The 17,635-nt window shown below is 55.5% G+C and overlaps 1 protein-coding gene across 6 annotated transcripts in view; it reads left to right on the top strand.

Moving 5' to 3' along the window:
- Positions 1–17,635, top strand: part of IFT122 (intraflagellar transport 122) — a 78,895-nt gene that overhangs the window by 51,962 nt on the left and 9,298 nt on the right. For 3 of the 6 annotated variants that reach the window (XM_024756441.1, XM_024756440.1, XM_024756444.1), the window contains 9 exons: positions 1,982–2,148; positions 4,771–4,942; positions 6,354–6,456; positions 8,388–8,528; positions 9,446–9,540; positions 12,800–12,900; positions 14,835–15,000; positions 15,893–16,004; positions 16,613–16,738. In XM_024756441.1, coding sequence (XP_024612209.1) covers positions 1,982–2,148; positions 4,771–4,942; positions 6,354–6,456; positions 8,388–8,528; positions 9,446–9,540; positions 12,800–12,900; positions 14,835–15,000; positions 15,893–16,004; positions 16,613–16,738 — 1,183 coding nt within the window. Of the gene's footprint in view, positions 1–1,981; positions 2,149–4,770; positions 4,943–6,353; positions 6,457–8,387; positions 8,529–9,445; positions 9,541–12,799; positions 12,901–14,834; positions 15,001–15,407; positions 16,005–16,612; positions 16,821–17,635 lie in introns of those variants that run through there. The other 3 variants (XR_003004712.1, XM_024756442.1, XM_024756443.1) reach the window with 3 other exon arrangements.

Here is a 17,635-nt window from a genome sequence, read left to right as displayed (position 1 = left end):
TCTGTATATCTTCTTTGGAGAAATGTCTATTTAGGTCTTCTGCCCATTTTTGGATGGGGTTGTTTGTTTTTTTGTTATTGAGCTGCATGAGCTGCTTGTAAAATTTGGAGATTAATCCTTTGTCAGTTGCTTCATTTGCAAATATTTTCTGCCATTCCGAGGATTGTCTTTTGGTCTTGTTTATGGTTTCCTTTGCTGTGCAAAAGTTTTGAAGTTTCATTAGGTCCCATTTGTTTATTTTTGTTTTTATTTCTATTTCTCTAGAAGGTGGGTCAAAAAGAATCTTGCAGTGATTTATGTCATGGAGTGTTCTGCCTATGTTTTCCTCTACGAGTTTGATAGTTTCTGGCCTTACATTTAGGTCTTTAATCCATTTTGAGCTTATTTTTGTGTATGGTGTTAGGGAGTGTTCTAATCTCATACTTTTACATGTACCTGTCCAGTTGTCCTAGCACCACTTATTGAAGAGGCTGTCCTTTCTCTGCTCTACATTGTGAAAATGACTCTACTACCCAAAGCAATCTACAGATTCAATGCACTCCCTATCAAACTACCACTGGCATTTTTCACAGAACTAGAACAAAAAAGTTCACAATTTGTATGGAAACACAAAAGACCCCGAATAGCCAAAGCAATCTTGAGAATGAAAAATGGAGCTGGAGGAATCAGGCTCCCTGACTTCAGACTATACTACAAAGCTACAGTAATCAAGACAGTATGGTACTGGCACAAAAACAGAAATATAGATCAGTGGAACAGGATAGAAAGCCCAGAGATAAACCCACGCACATATGGTCACCTTATCTTTGATAAAAGAGGCAGGAATGTACAGTGGAGAAAGGAGTGCTTTCTTATGCTTTGTGAGCTTGACACAGCGCAGCCTCTGCAGGGTACATTATTCCTGAGACAAACTGCTTCTTAGGAGGAGTGCAGAGCTGGGCTCCAAGCACTCTCAATTTCCCTTTTTGAAAAGCCCCACCTTTCAAATTGTCAGCACCTAAAGCTGCCTCAACTATGGCAACCCTCAACACATATTTTGGGTAACTGTATCCTGAAAAGAGGTGATCTTCTGAGACTGTTTCTTGCGAATTCTAAGGCCAACCTGGGGAAGCTGGGCACGGCCCCTCAGAGGGCCCTGTTGCGGTGGAAGGAATCCTTCATGGATTCTCTCCCAGCCCCTTCCCCCTGCCTCAGATCCCCCACAGCCTCCTGCTGTCCCCACCCCTGCAGACCTGATCTCAGGACAGGGTCTGGTACTATCCTGTTGAGAAGTAATTAACCAAAACCACTCGTGCTCCCTGTCGGCCCCAGGCAAACAGCTGGGGCAAAGCCGAGGGGGCAACGCCCTGAGTTCAGGCAGCAGAACATGAACAGAGTCAGAAAACGGATGCCAGTGAGACTTGCAGTGTGGTGATGGCTGAGGGGCCGTCGTAGAACTCTGTAAACCATCTTGCCTCCTTTAAGTTCAGGGGACCACATACTCAGCCTCACTCTGAGGCGTGTGGTATCATCCTTACACTCTGAATAAAGATTTTAGGTCTGACTGTTTGAAATTGTGTAAAGTCACTATAAAGGAATAGTTACACATACATCAAACTCTATATGAGAGAGAAACAAAGTACTCTGATCATAAACCTCCCACACTGCGGGGTTGTGTGCAGTACTCCAGAGATTCGGGAAAGTGTTGTTTAGCTGAAGAACAAACGTCCATTAGTGGCAAGGGCAAGAAACATTGAGGGCCATAGTCCTTGACACTGACCTCGTACCCCCAGGAGCACCTGTGGGGCGGCCTGCGAGCCCTCCTCCCCAGCACTTGGGCCTGCCCTGCAGTCCGCCCCGAGGGTACGGGCTCATGCCTGCATCCTGACTGCCTGCTGCAGCCAAATGGGGCCCTTCCTTGCTGCAGCCTTCAGCAGCCTGACGTAATGCTGGCAGCAGGAAGTTCTAATCCGGAATGGTTTTGTTTGTTGTGCTTCCTCAGGATTTCCTTGGATCTGGAGACCCCAAAGAAACAAAGATGCTAATCACCAAACAGGCCGACTGGGCTCGAAATATCAACGAGCCCAAAGCTGCCGTGGAGATGTACATCTCGGCAGGCGAGCACGGCAAGGCCATAGAGATCAGCGGCGACCACGGCTGGGTTGACACGTAGGTTTTCAGTCCCTGCCCCAAGAGGCATTTGGCAGCATGTCATGTCATGTCAGCTCTTGGTTTTGACTGACAAGGAAAAAACTAGTGTTTCTCTAAGTATCTGATCCGAAGGTGATGGTGACTTGGTTTTTGGGAGACACAGAGACTGAACGAGGCAGTCGCTGCCTTTGGGAAGCTCAGCAAGGCCCTGGGGAAAGGGTGGTGGGGACTGAGGGGGGAGCCACCCAGGCCCCGGGGCTGCCATTCCCTGAGCCCTCCCTACGAGCCGGCCTTCGGTTCTCCCCCACACCCTCCACGTTGGTGTTTCCATGCCCACCTTCAAAGGAGGAAACCAAGTTTCAGGGACCAAGTGATCGTATAAGGCCAGGTAGCTGGGAATTTGTGGAGCAGAGCTACAGACTGATCTCAGTGCCCATAAGCAGTATGATGGTAGGCCCTGAAAAGAACAAGAAAAGTCCTAAGCATGTTAGGGAAGGAGACATGAGTTCTCACGGGAGGAGCCCTGGATGTCTTCTCCTGAGAGGTAGTCTTTGCACGAAGGTCATTTGACGAATTTCAGGAGGTAGAGATGGTAGGAAGGGAAGATGGTGCAGGTGGAAGAACTGCCCAAGCAGGACAAGTTGGCGTTGGTCACATGAAGGGTCCAGGTGAGGGTGGAGGATGCAGGCTGCGGCAGGGGCATCGGGGCTGGCCTCACCGGGAGGGCCTCCGGGGCCAGCCAAACTGAGGCGTTTAGATTTGTCAGTAGGTGGTGAGGACCCCTGGTCGGGGCTGTGCTCTCGGAAGCCCACTCAGGCAGCAGGTGGGGGATGGAGGGAAAACTAGAGGAGGACCAGGTAAGTGGCCAGTGCGGCAGCTGAGAGAACGAGAGAGACGTGGAGGAGGTGAACTGACAGGACCCAAGGCAGGGTGCGTCGGGGCAGGGCCGGCAGAGCTGATTCTGAGCTCTGGGCCTGGTGGTCAGTGATTTCACTCAAGGCAGAGAACAGAAGCAACGGGGGCTTGGGGTGGAGCTGCCAGACAGAGCATGGATTTGGTCTTAGGACTCTTAGAGCATCAGACCTTCAGGCAGAGGGCTTTCTCCTCCCACCGTCAGGGAGAGTGGGCTTTGTGCTCACACATGTACCCTCGTATAGGCTGCTACAGCTGGCACAGGAGAAGAGGTGAGGGAGTGGCTCCTGAGTTTGGCTCAGTCTAAGCCCTGAAAGCTGTTGGCTGTTCTAGAAACAGGTAGCAGTGGCCCGGGACCTGGGACGGGGAGGGACTGGTTGATGGCTAAGTCATGTGGTTGGTGTGGTCCCTCACAAAGGGATCTGGGTGGGTGACCTACTACCCCATCTTTCTCTTGTCCAAGGATAACGTTTCTTGAAGATAGAGGTGCAGATTTTGCCCCCCCCCAGTTATTCTGTTCATGAAAGGTGTAGTACAGGAGAGAGCCAGGCAGCTTTAGGTCCCCCGCTCAATCCTCTGGCTTTGCCTGTCACTTTCATTTGCAGCTTATATGAATCAGGCTGCCCGGGGGATACTTAACTGGTGCAGAAAGGAGACATTAAGCATGTTCTGTCCTTCTTCTAGGCCTGGCTGTAAAAGGTGCTTCTCCTCCAGGGACATTAGGGTTAACGGGCGGGGCGGGGGCGGAGGTGCTAAGGGGTTGCCTGTGCCACCTTTCCCTAAACACGTGTCCTTTCTTTGCTGAGAAGTGTTATTTTTAGATGCCATTATTATTCTAAGTACAGATTGACAGGCCTCCCTGAGCTCACCTGTCTCTGAGACAGGGCTTTGCTACAGCTGCTTCTCACAAAGAGCGAGCTGGGTGGAACCCCTTTCCCTTGGGAGAGCTGGTTTTACTCAAAACCCGGCCTGACCAGAGGGAACGAGCACTTTCCACGCAGCCTCATGTGCCCACGAGCAGTGGCAGGGCTGTGGCCACTACTGGGGAAAAGTGGTGAACCACTGTCCCCATGGCCCCTCAGCCTGGTCAGCACTTTGGCCAGGAGGAGAGGCACAGTCAAGATTCCCTGCAGGCCTTCCTTCCAGAGCTCAGAGCAGAACCGCACATGCCTCTTCCTTGAGAGGTCCTGTCCCAGAAGACACCTCCCACCTCTGCTTCTACTTTCCTGTGAGAATTCCTCAAATGGTGCTGGAAAGGGCACTCTGCCACTTCCTGGCTGCAGAGTCTTGGGCAGGTTGCTTCACCTTTCACCCTAACCTCTAGTCTCCTCATGTGTTAAATGGGAATAGCAGTACCCCCCCTTTAGGGCGGTGAAGATTCAGTGAGATCACACATGCGAAAGCTCATGGCGCTGAGCTTGATGCCCGTAGGTGATGAGTAAACGTTGATTTCTCTCCCCAAAGCTTGCTGGATAGGTTCGTAACTCCTGTGAAAGGCGCAAGGGGTGGGGGAGATGGTGTCCTTTACCAAGCAGCGTTTCTGGATTAAGTATTCACTCAATTAATAACCTCCCATCAAGCACCAGGGGCCATGGCGCCATACGGAGGCCTGGGGACGTCAGCACGAATCAACACCGAGCCTGCCCTGGGAAGACGCAGACGCTCGCTTCCTTCCAGCGGGCTCCCTTCCCGGGAGTCCATCTCCTCCCTGTGCTCTCGCCGCTCCAGGCTCATCGACATTGCCCGTAAGCTGGACAAGGCCGAGCGGGAGCCCCTGCTGATGTGCGCCCACTACTTCAAGAAGCTGGATAACCCTGGCTATGCTGCCGAGACCTACCTGAAGATTGGTGACCTGAAGTCCTTGGTTCACCTGCACGTGGACACCCAGCGCTGGGATGAGGTGGGCGTAGGGGGCCCTCCCTGAGCCCCGGGACATGGGGATTTGGGGGGTTTGGGTGGAGAGCAGCTGTCCTCCTTGTGGGCGTGAACATTGGCCTGGCAGTCACGAGACTCACCTGTGAATTCTCTGAGCCAGGGTATCCTGGAGGGCCTCTCCGTACTCGCTTTCTGTTTGTTCACTTATTCGTTCATTCATTCGGAAAATCTTTATGGCCTGCTGGCTGTGTGCCAGCCCAGTGATGGACCCCAAGGATGTGGGAGTTAATGCGACAGCCCCCACTGCCTGCTGTTGGTCCGAGCTGCCTCTGACCAGCACCACGGGCTGAAGCATCGCAGACAGGGAGGCACACCTGTGTGACATTTAAAACCTGCTGGCTGGCATTTTGGCAGAAGATGCCACCTGTACTTTCCCTGAAACGGCCGGAGCCATTTCAGGGGCCAGCTCCTCCTCCTCTTCCCGGCCCCCTCCCCCCGGCTCCTCTGTCGTGAGGGTCGGTCAGAGAATTAGCCAGGCCAGCGGGAGAGATGGCTGTGGTGGGGCTGGTGGAGCAGCTGGTGTGCTGCCCCTCTGTGGCTTAAGTCCCGCCCTCCAGCTGACTGGCTCCCTGTGCCCTGGATTAAAATTCATCCTCGAGGGGACGAGAGCTGTGCGTACCGTCCTCATCCTCCCCACCCACCCACTGTGGTCTGGTCTGCAGAGCCCCTGCAAGGCCTTTGCTGGTAAGAGCTGTCTGACTCTTGTCTCCCCGCTAATTGGCTCCATTTGGTGAGGTGACAGGGGCACTGATGAGAAAAGGTGGAGCCAGGCACAGAGGCAATAATGGCTTCTCAAGATACATTTATCAGATTTCTCAAGCAGCATAAATTAGAGCATCTTGGCTGTGCATGAGGCAGACTTTCTCCCCGTTGCCACATATTTTCCCCCGTGACTCATTTCCGGTTCTCCCGGTCTGACAGGTGGTTCTGAGGCTTAGATGAAGCAGTCACCGGGTCCCATGCAGCACCACGACCACGGTCATCTTTGACAGCTAATAAGCAGCAATGATGATAATGTCAATTATGTTTCCTTAGGTGTCGCCTGCAATTAAAAGAAATCTGTTTGCAGCGCGACAGGAGCCCACGCAAAGCCTCAAAATAAAATGTTTCCGATTCTGTGCCACTTCTGTGGTTCAGAAACAGACTGTGTTGTTACTGAATCCAGTTGCTTGCATATTGCTGTTAATTGCCTTTTGTTTTCAAAGAGCTGATTTGTTTTTGCGTTTCTGGGGGTGGTGAGGTGGGGAGGCACTCTCCTCCTCCGAGTTGTCAGGCTGGCAAAATATGACATCCCTGATGGCTTCAGCCAAGCACCCGTGTTTTCATGGGGGCCGCGGGGGCTGCTGGATTAAGAAGCCATTTGCTCCTTCCTCTAGGCCTTCGCCTTGGGTGAGAAGCATCCCGAGTTTAAGGATGACATCTACGTGCCCTACGCTCAGTGGCTAGCAGAGAACGATCGTTTTGAGGAAGCCCAGAAAGGTAGGCCACATAGACTGGCACCTTGCACAAGGGGCAGAAGAAAGCACTGCCAAGACACACGCGTCAGGTAGGCTGCCCAGCCCTCCTGCCGTGGGCCCCAAGATAGACAACTTCCTCGGCGGGTGTGATGTGCTTGGTGCTGAAAGGCCATGGAGCCGTGGGAGGAACACGGGCTCTGTGTGGGATGCACCCGGGACCACCACTCACATGCCTCAGGACCTTCAGCAGGTCCTGTCTCCTCCCTGAGCAAAGCACCGTGAGCTCCAGTGTATCTTCCTGTTTATTCCTCACAGCAGCCCTGTGATGTAGGTACCGTTTTGTAGGTGAGAAAACTGAGGTTGGAAGAGGTAAAGGGATTTGTTTGAAGTCCCACAGCTAGGAGGTGGCAGAGAGGGAATTTGAGGCAGGGTGGGGGAGGACGGAAGGAGAGTGGCCGCAGAATGGCCAGAATGGTCCCACCTGCAACTTTCCTCACCCGGAAGAGAAACTTGGGTTCTGCTTCTGGCTCAGGGAAACGGGGTGTCCTCTGCTCCTCAGCATACCCAGTGGTAAAACGGCTGGGCACAGGAGTGAGAGGAAGTCTAGAGCTTTAAATGGTAATAATAATTTTTAAATGTGATGGCCTTCTGTGTGTCAGACACTGACTGGGTGCTTAACCACATAACCTTGCACCTCGGCAGTAGCCTACAGAGACGCAGAGGCTAACTGTGCCCTGCAAAGTCCCAAAGCCACAGAGTGGCAAAGCCAGAATTGGACCAGGATCTGTCAGACTGGGGAGGCTGATTCTCCCAACTAGGGTTCACTGCTTTTCTAGGAACTATTCTAATTGAAGTTGGATGTGTCATGTTCCATAGCATCCCATTTGCACTTCTCTGTGGGAACAGTTGCCACCTCCGGACACATTTCGGAGTGGCTCCCTATGGAAGCTCCTCAGCTGAAAGGCCCCGTTGAAGGACAGCACGTTCTCCGTTGCTTCAGCATTTCCAGAGCACCCAGTTGCTGAAGTATGTGCATGTTTGGGCAAAACACATCAACCTATCCATCTGTCTGGTCTGTCCTTCCAAGAATCCATCGCCATAGTAACTTGGTACTCAGACAAGAGATTGGAGATGAGAATGGAACAAAGGCCAGACCTTTTCCTTCCCTAACGCAGAGGATTTGGATCATCTGAGCCACCGACATGTGGGCAAGCGTCACAGCTAGAAGTGCTTCCCCAGCTGCCCCCAACATCCCGAGGGTCTGGCCACACAGTAGGGACTCAAGAAATTTCTGTTAAGTGGATGTGAGAAATTTTTGCTTGTTTTCACAAATGTTTGGTTGCTAGAACCAAGCCAGATTTTCCAAGGTTGTCATCAAAAAGCACTCAGTTGGAGACTGACCAAGCGCTTGAGTCGGGCTCAGTTCTGTGACCTTGGGTGTGCCACTTTACCTCCACCTTGCGAGTGCGTTCAAAAGCGTCTTCCTAGGCCTGTTGTGACGATCCAACAGATTCACAGATTCTGTTGTGAGGGAATCATCAACAAAAGCACTCTGTAAAACCACCGAGGCCGTTAGAGGGCCAGGTCCTGTTAGTGTCACCTGGGGAGTCACTAGGCTTTGTCCTGGAACAGGGCAGGGGGCAGAACCTCACTGACGGTGAGCAGTGCTTCTGTCCTCGGACTTTGCCCTGCAGTTTGGCCCCTCAGCTTTCTCTGTCTGCCATGCCTTGCCAAAGCGGGTTGCCTTTTCCCAGCCAAAAAGGCGTATATCTCTCTGTACTTTTTTTCAGGATGTAGCCTTGGTTATTTATAGCCTCTGGCCTGAGAGGCGCATCCCCGCAGCGCGGTGCTGCAGATGCTCCGACAAGGGTCCTACTTCTGCAGCAGCCCCTTGCAAGCCCTGCAGAATTCCACCCAACTCCCCCCATGGTGTGTGCTTTTGTGCCCCTGCAGCGTTCCACAAGGCCGGGCGGCAGAGGGAAGCAGTCAGGGTGCTGGAGCAGCTCACACACAATGCCGTGGTCGAGAGCAGATTTAATGACGCTGCCTATTATTACTGGATGCTGTCCATGCAGTGCCTCGATATAGCTCAAGGTAAGTAAACATCAGCAGGGCCGCTTGTTTTCCCGGCCCCACTCTGGCACCAAGATAAACATCGGAAGAGCTGCGAGGTTTTAATTAAAGCCCTGGGCTTTGCCCTGTGTTGCTAATTCAGAACATATCTTTTCCCTGCTACCTGGGAACCCGTAACTGGACCTGGTTGAGCCGTGGTTTCAAAATGTTGAACTAAATGAAAAGGTGAAAAAGAGATCCGTTTACAGTAACACACTCCAGATTCTCGCTCATCCCAGGCAGGAAGATAGTTTCGATGTTGCTTTCTTTCACAAGACTTCCCATGATGCACTGAGGGAGTTCTGGAAGCAGACGGGGCAGGGAGATGCTCTCTACTGGGCCGAGGCCAGCCTGCAGGAGTGGGAAGGACACTGGCATTGGAGCAGCTAGGCGACTCGTAACAAGTCACAGTCCTTCCTCAGCACTGCAGCCCCATCTGTAGCGTGGGGGTCATCCCGCTCTGCTTCCTTCAAAAGGCTGCTGTGAGCCTCCCAGAACCATGGTTATAGTTTGAAAACTGTCAAGCTCTAGCAGAAGGTGGCACTTTTTGTTCTGGCCAGTGGTTTGTGATTTGATACGCAAGGACACAGAGGGAAGAGCCATGAGGTGAGCGTGAATGAACTTGACGTCTGTCCACCCTCCCTGCCAGGTGGCTCTGGCTTGTCTGGATGCCAGTGATCGCCCTCTCACACAGCTGGCCCTCCCCCAGGGAATGACCCTGAGAGAAGTCCTGCCGTGTGCTCTGCCCTGCCGAGACGTTAGCTGCCTCAGGATAGCGCAGCTCCTGCGCAGAGCGCCTTTCCCATCTCCCTGGCTCAGGTCTGGTGTCGGGGGAGAACCTGCACAGTCTAACACGCCCTCTCCCTCCTGCCCTGCTCCCCTCCCGCTGTGCCCTGCAGACCCTGCCCAGAAGGACGTGATGCTCGGCAAGTTCCACCACTTCCAGCACTTGGCTGAGCTGTACCACGGCTACCACGCCATTCAGCGGTACACGGTAAGGTGGCCGGGAGATGAGTCCTGGCGGGGGCACCAGTCCCGGCTGAGCTGGGAGCCCTGGGTACGTCTTAACAGAGCAGCAGACCTCTCGATGGAGGGTAAACCCAGGGCATGATGACCTGCTGAGAAATCCTCGTCTCCTCCTGGGAGACAGTTTGGAACTTTGATTTTCCTTGATTGGTTACTTGTTGGAGGTGCAGCATGTGGGCTTCAGAATTAGCAAGCCAGAGCTGGAGTGGGCCCTTCTGGTTGCTTGCTTCAGGTTTGGATGACTCGGGCAGACTCTGGATTAGCCACTCAAAGTGCTGTCTCTCTAAGTGATCGGTGGGGGACGTTGCCTGGGGCCCTCTCTTCTAGGTGGGTGAAGGTCTAGCTCTAACCAAAGGCCTGAGGTCTCTTCCCTGGCCCTGCCACTGACCTGCTATGTGACCTTGAGCAATTTACTCCTCTCTGACCCTCAGTTTCCTTCTCTATAAAGAAGAGTGTTGCCTTGATCTCCAGAGACCCAAATAGTTCTTTTTAGTTACTCCTGGATCCTTCTGATTAAGCCATTTTAAATCTGCCTCCTGACAGTAGGGAACAGGTGACAGATTGTTATCAGCCTCCCTATTTTGTGTACCTTCGATCACTCAACAACGTGAGCTTATCCTGTGCTCGTAAGCCAGAGGGTAATATCAATAGACGACCTTTACTGAGCACTTGCTACATACGAGGCAATGTGCTGAGGGCTTTATTGTGTCAGCCTTTCAACCATGCAGTGAGATAAGTGCTGTCATCCCCATCTTACAGATGAAGAAACTGAGGCACTGGACAGAGAGATCCCACAGCTAGTAAGTAGCAGAGCCAGGACTTGAACCCAGGCAGGCTGACTTTGAGCCTGTGCTTTTAGCCCCCCACCCCACTAATTTAGGGAAGGCAGACCCCTGGCCTCACGCCCCAGCTCCACTGTGTGACCTTGGGCAAGTCGTTTACTTTCCTCTGTGCTTCAGCTTCCTTCTCTGTAAAAGGAGGAATAACAGTACCTACCTGATGGCGTTGTTGTGAGGATTCAGTGAGTTAATATTGGGAAGCACTTGGAAGAGTGACCCTGCACGAGTCTCAGCTCTTACCACTGCCCTGTGCGGAGGCCTCAAACCAGTTTTCCATTGGCCTACTCCCCGCAGGCTGAGCAGTTGCCTTTGGGTGTCTCAAAGGCCCTGCCTTCCACCCTTGGTGCCTCTTTCCCCTCATTTGTGCTGAGCTCCTGGCACGTTCTCTGCCTCTGGGGGAAGTCTGGCAAGAATGACTCTTGTGGGGAGGGGAGGTTCCCTGCCTGAGCCATTAGCCCTGCATCTCACCTCTTCCCCGCACCAGGCCCAGTGGTCTCGAGGGACCTCATCTTCCCTACAGTCTTTTTGGGGCCCCTTATCTCTATCAGGTGCTTACCTGGAAAGAAGCCCTCCAAATTAAAGACCCCAAACTCAGGGTGGAAGTCAGGGCCCAGCCCGGTCTCAATTTGCCTGAGCCACTTTGGGACCCAGCTCCGTCTCTCCCTGCTCTTCATCGCCCTTGGCCCCTGGAGGCAGGGGCCTGGCGGTCTCCTCTCTGGAACAGCTGAGCTCTGCCCCAGGACCTGATGCAGCTGTGAGCTTGTGGCAGCTTCACACCCACTTGCAGGGCCTGGCTCTTCATCCCAGCTCAGGCTTCTTCACTGGGCCCTTCCTTCATTGAACACATGCCCGCTGTGTGACACGCCCTGTGCCAAGACCTCGGGCACAGTGCTGAAGGAGACATTGTCCCTGCCCCCCAGGAGCTCATAGTCTAGTAACAGGCGACTGCAGTGCAGTTCCCGCAAAGGAGACGCTTAGAGGACTTCCTCGGAGAGGTGGCCCCCAAGCCAAGAGGTGGGAGATAAGTAAGAATGGGGCAAGTGAAGAGGACGAGGAAGGGCATTCCTGGCAGAGGTCACAGCGGGAGCAAAGGCCCGGAGGTGGGTGTGGTGTTTTAGGGTTTGGCATCAGGGCCCGGCAGAGCAGCTCTGATTCAGAGCAGGCTGGAAAGGGAAGCATCAGACCTTTTCTGAGATAATGGCGTCCTTCCCAGAGGAGAGGTGCGAATCCCGAGGACCCCCCCCCCACACACACACACACACTCCCTCCTCTTTCTGGGACATTTCTTAGCTTCCACATCTAGTGCAGTATAACCAGAGGCAGGCTTCTCCCTGGCTGTCACCCAGAAAAGGATGCACTCTCAGGTTTTCTTGGGTTCTTGGAACTAACAGAAGCTATAGAAATTTAAGTGAGAACTAAAGAGAATGCTGGGTTCTGGACCAAAGAAGTAGTGTAAAGTGAGTCCTCACAAACTGAGACCTAAGACCCTCACAAACTGAGGGCGTAAGTCCTGGTGGCTCAGTGATGACTGTGGCCTAGCAAGACCCTTCAGGAAATGTCAGTTTTATTACCATTAGGTGCTCACTGGTGGGGGGTGGGGGTGGGTAGCTGGCCTGCTTTCATCTTGTCATCTAAAGCCGCGTGCCAGATTCCTTCGAAACAGGGTTTTCTTAACCTTTTATAGACTCCTCCTGATAGAAAGTTCCCTCTGCTCTACTGTGTTGAGCTTCTGGCAGCCTCTGGGTGCAGAAGACCTGTTCATTCAACTCAGTATGTCTTGAGTGCCTGTCTGTCAGGGCCTGTGCCGGGCTCTGGGGGCGGAGGGATGCAGCTGGGAGCCCCAGCGCCTGGCACACCTGTGGGCGTCGCACAGTCAGGCTGCTGCTGTACAGCAGAGAAGAGGCCTGCGATTTCATCCTACAAAGGGTTAATTGCCTCCGCTTAAAGACGTGCTTATATGGAGGTCATGTCTTAAACCGCATAAAGGTCTCCTCTTTTAGAGCTACTTGGAGACAGCTTGAGCTCAGGGAAGTGGAATCTTTACTGAGCCCAGAGGCAGTGAGCTTGGGAGAAAGACATTGTTGGGCTTTGGGATCAGACCTGGGTTTGAATCCCAGCTCCATTCCTTTCTTGCTGGTGACTTGGGCAGATCATCTCTCGAGGCCTCGGTTTTCTCGTCAGCACAGTGAGGATGACAATGCTTCCCTCACGGGGTTGGGTTGGGGACCACCGGAGGCAGTGGCTGCAGGCGCCTGGCACACAGTAGGTGCCCACTGGGTGGGTCTGCTGTTCTGTTGAAGTCGCTTGGAGTTACTGGTGTCTGCCTCTCGCCCGGCCCAGCAGCAGGTCGGCTGAGAAATTCGATCCTGTTTGCTTTCCTCACGGCAGGAGGAGCCGTTCAGTTTCCACCTTCCCGAAACGCTCTTCAACATCTCCAGGTTCCTGCTGCACAGCCTGACCAAGGACACTCCCCTGGGCATCTCTAAAGTGTATCCTTTCTCTCACCCCACCCTCTGTCCCGCCCCTCTTGTCTAATGGCCAGAGCACTTTGCTGGCAGAAGTTTCCCTCTCTCCAGCTGCCTCTCGGAGGGGAGAGAGCTCGCCCTGCCGCTGCTGTTCGGCTGGACGAGAGGCTCAGCCAGGGAGACCGAGGGAGCGCCAAGGGAGGATTAGTTTTCAGGGCTCTCTGGGCTGGGCCCAGCAGCAGGCCTCTGGCCAACACACTGTCCAGGCCCTCCCGGAACCCACAGATGAGGGTGTGACTAAAGTGAAGGAAACGCCAGGCCTTCGGGGCTTGGAATATTGGGCACTTCCCTGGGGAGTTGGGAGGGAGCGTTTATTCAGCGCAGGCGGACAGAGCACCTGCTGCATCCCCGGTGCCGGACCAGGCAGTAGGCGACAAACTGCCATCAAATGGGGGAGGTGACAAGTGTCAGGGCCTGGTTCAGTGGGGCGTGTGCTGTGTCCCAGGGTGGAATGCAGCTAAGGCCGGGGGCCAAGGTTGGCGAAGGCTGCCTAGAGGAGGTGACAGCCATCCTGTAGGCTGAGGTAACCAGGGAAGACGTGGAGTACATGTTCCAGGGGAGCGCCCAGCGCCTGGAAGGGCTTGGAGGGAAGTGAGGTGGGGGGAGGGAGGAGCTGAAAGCCCCCTGCGTGCGAGCCAGGCTGGAGGGGCAGCGGCCTGAGGGCCTCCCTGTGAGCCGGCCTCTCCTTCTCTGTCTGGTAAGGGCCACAGAGGGGCCGTGAGCTGAGGTGGGGCCTGAGGGCCCGTACTGCCAGAAACGACCAGGAAATGACCCCAAATCCTGAAGGTCCTCAAAGTGATAAAAGTCGCAATAAACCCATGTCCTCTTATAAACACCACTATCTCTAAGCCCCTTCCCAGCCCCACCCAACCCTGCCTTCTTTCCTTGAGTAAAAAACCCTCCCAGTCGAGGGTTCAGAGGTGAGAACTAGCTTCTCTAAGGGTTTTAGGCCCGTCATTTACATTTCAGGGGAAGCTGCCACAGACCAAGGGGCTCTCGGGACCTACACCCGGCCTTTGCTGCAAGTTCTGTTCAAGTCAGCAGAGTTTGCCTGAACCCTTGCCCTGAGCTTCACCCTTGCTGTCCACTGGGGATGTGGAAACAGCTCCCGACACAGCGCCTGGCTCTGATCAGGCACGTGGAGACACAGACAAGGAAACTGGCCTCCACGTGACTGCTGGGGTGGGCGGGGCCACGCTGGGGGTGTGGGGAACAGGAGCCTCGGGGAAGGAGAGTGGGGAGAGTGGGGAGGAGGTTGGGCCTGGGCCTCATTTAGCTGAGGCGTGTTAGGGAGAAGTGGGGAAGGGCATTCATAGGTGGGGGGAGGGGAGGAAGGGCAGGCCAGGCCTGGGCACAGCCGGCCTTTGAGGTGACCTGAGATGGAGCACAAAGCCTAGGAGTTCCAAGGAGGGCTTTGGAGCAAGGGAGGCTGCGCTCAGAGCTCGCCATGGCCTTGGTGAAGTGCGGACAGAGGAGTGTCTGCACCGGGGACCGGCCTCCAGGCGGTCGGGGACCAGGCTCCGTTGGCGGGGCTGGAGCAGGGCGGTACTTGGTGCCAGGCATCCTAGGGCCTGGCTGGCAGGCTGGGTGAGGCCGAGGGAGCCGTTTTGGCTTAGGCAGGGTACAGAATGAGCCGTCAGCAGGCCCAGAAACCCCAAGCAAGATTAAAATATTAATGGAAACTACGCTGTCTCTATCTCTGGAAAAATCTCTGGGCCTTGATACCCGAGAAATATACTTACATCCCACGAATGAGCGAGGCAGTGCTCAGACTCCTTCCCGTGCTCTCCTGGCACCAGCACGAGCTGCGTTCCAGCACGGAGCTCGCTCCAGAGGTGGGCAGTGCCAACTCCCGGGCCTGGAGTGGCCTCTACTGTCCTTAACGTTGTCATCGGCAGGAACACGCTCTTCACTCTAGCCAAACAGAGCAAAGCACTGGGTGCCTACAAGCTGGCCCGGCACGCCTATGACAAACTGCAGGGCCTGCAGACCCCCGCCAGGTTCCAGAAGTCCATCGAGCTGGGCAGCCTGACCATCCGCTCCAAGCCCTTCCAGGACAGCGAGGTGAGGGCGCGGCCCCCTCGGGCAGGAGGCTTCTCCTGACACCTCCTAGTTCGACCTGGGTTCATTTGTAGATGGCTGCCGTGCTCCTGGGGCTTTGCGCTCCCTCCCTCCCCTCTGTCGCCCAAGCCCTGGCTTGCCAACTCTCCCCCTCTTCCCTCTCTGTGTCCTCTCTTCTCCGCCACAGCCCTGCCCTCCCTTGCTTCCTAGCTCTCCCGAGGCTCCAGGTCTGCTCCACCCCAGTGCCCAGGTCGGCCCTGCCTTCACCTCAGCCTAGGAGCCCCTCCCCTAGCCCACCCCTTCTGGAACCGGCTTGTCACTTGCCAGCAAGTCTACTCCGAGTGTCTGCAGCTCAGTCAGTGCCCCAGCCCGCCTTCCTCCAACCCAACCAGCCGCTGTCTCTTTCACAGTCCCCTCCTTCAAGCACAGAGCGGAGACTTGGCATCAGACAGATCTAGGTTCAAATCCCAGTTCTCCCATTTCCTCGGTTTCCAGCTCTATGAAACGGGGATGCGCCTGATAGCTTTCCCACGAGAGGCTGTGAGAAGTGAGCCAGCGTGGGTAATGTGCTTAGTGCAGTCCATGGAGCACAGGGACTGGCTGGTAAACGGGGGCCGCGGTGGTTGTCATTCCTGCCAGGAGAACCGCGCTGCTGAGCCCTGCCTGGGAAGGGGGTGTCCAGCGCCGCTGTGGTCCCTGTAGGCCCTTATGCTGCTTTGCCACAGCTCAGAGCCTGTGCGCTGCGCCCTCTCCAGTTCCCCCTTCCCACCTACCCAGGTGGCCTTTCCTCTCAGCTGCCAGGCCCCAGGGAGCTGAAACCAGGGGAGGAGACGGGGCTGGACCCCACCCCACCCCTGCTGGGCCCTCGGGCCTTTGTGGTGCTGGCATTTTGTAGGAGCTGGTGCCCTTGTGCTACCGCTGCTCCACCAACAACCCGCTGCTAAACAACCTGGGCAACGTTTGCATCAATTGCCGCCAGCCCTTCGTCTTCTCAGCCTCTTCCTACGGTGAGTGCCGTGTGCGGTTGGGGCGGCCGGCACGTGGGTGGGGCACCTGTGTCCTCCTTTGGAAATCGGGGACCGTGAGACCCCCACCCTGCCTGACACACACAGCCACTCCGGGTTCCCAGAGGCAGGACCCCAGTGCTGCCCCGACCTGAAGCACCCACCCCTCAGAGCCCAGTGTGCAGCGCTGCCTGATGAAAATGCCTGGGAAGAGGCGCCGCTAGTCAGGCACTCCATCTGCGAGGCTGATGTGGCTCTCAAGCCCCAGCTCCTTCCATGTTGACGAGGGTCAAAAGCCCTTTCCCAGTAGCTGTGCAGAGACGCTTCTCTTCTTCCGTTGGAGAGGAGTCCCTCCAGCTCCTAGGGGGACAGAGCAGGGGTAAAGGCCCCCGGTGCTCACCCTAGCGTACTCACGCATGCCTGCACGCACACACACGTACACGCACACATGCTTGCTTACCCCAGATGTGTGGCAGGCAGCAATGCTGTACCTGCCAGCTTTCAGAGAGGCCTGTGCTGGGTGGGGAAGGAGCTCTGGGACCCTTCCACCCCCTCGTGCTGCCTGGTGAGAGCATTCCAGCCCCAGCCCCTCCCCCTCCCTGTGCCTGCAGAGGTGCTGCACCTGGTTGAATTCTACCTGGAGGAGGGGATTACTGATGAAGAAGCCGTCTCCCTAATTGACCTGGAGGCGCCAAGACACAAGCGTGAGAATAAATGGCAAGAGATCGCAAGCAACAGTATCCTGGGTGCTGGCCAGACCCTGTGTGTGTCGGCTGAGCGTCGGCCTGGGAGCACGCCAGGAGGCAGGGGCCTTGGGGGGTAAGGCTAGGGCAGGGCAGGCCACCCTGTGTGATGGAGAGGACCATGTGGGAGCAGGCACAGGGCCAGAAATGGGCAGAGCGCTGGCCAGGGTGCAGCGGTGCAGGAGGGGACAGCACATGCCCACAGGCCAGAAGTGGCACGTGGAAGTGTAGATGCCACCTTGGCCTTCCACCCAGGAGGGCCTCCCACCCACCCCTGGCTCCTGAAAGGCGCTCCCCTGCTTCTGGCTGTGGGGCTGATGAGCAGCCAACGCGGCATATGACGCCTGGATCGGTGGCCCAGCTCTTCTGGTCAGGTCACTTATGGACAAGGGACAGAAACACAACTTGGACAGGCCAAGCAACAAAAGGGTGTAGAGAAACCTAGCGTGGACGGGTGCTCAGCCTCACCCAGATGCTTGCTCAGCGCTGACGGGAGCCTGCCTCCTGTCCTCTGGGGCCTGCTATCCTCTGGTAGCTTCATTCTTAGGCCGCACCTGCCCTGTCCCCACCAGCAGTGCCCAGCCTGCATCCCATCAGCCCTGCGACCCCCGGCGCTCCTCCCAGTGTGTCAGCATAAACCCCGGGGCACGCCCTCCCTGGAACAGCTCGGGCCACAGGCCACACGACAGGTGTCCCTGTGGCCAGGACCGCAGTCATGGTCCCAGCCGAGCCACGGCGTGCACACGGTGGGCCTTGTGAGCACACAGCAGCTGGGTGGGCAGGTCTCGGCGGGCTGGGAGCCGGTGTTTCTACAAGCTTTCAGACGAGGCCGATGCCGCTGGTCTGTGGACCACGTTTGGAGGAGCAGGATTGAGGAACACCCAGGCAGTT

The sequence above is a fragment of the Neophocaena asiaeorientalis genome, unplaced genomic scaffold (genome assembly GCF_003031525.2).
Source record: "Neophocaena asiaeorientalis asiaeorientalis breed wild unplaced genomic scaffold, Neophocaena_asiaeorientalis_V1.1 scaffold392, whole genome shotgun sequence".
NCBI classification, from domain to species: domain Eukaryota; kingdom Metazoa; phylum Chordata; class Mammalia; order Artiodactyla; family Phocoenidae; genus Neophocaena; species Neophocaena asiaeorientalis.
This window is presented reverse-complemented; position numbering and strand designations above follow the sequence as displayed.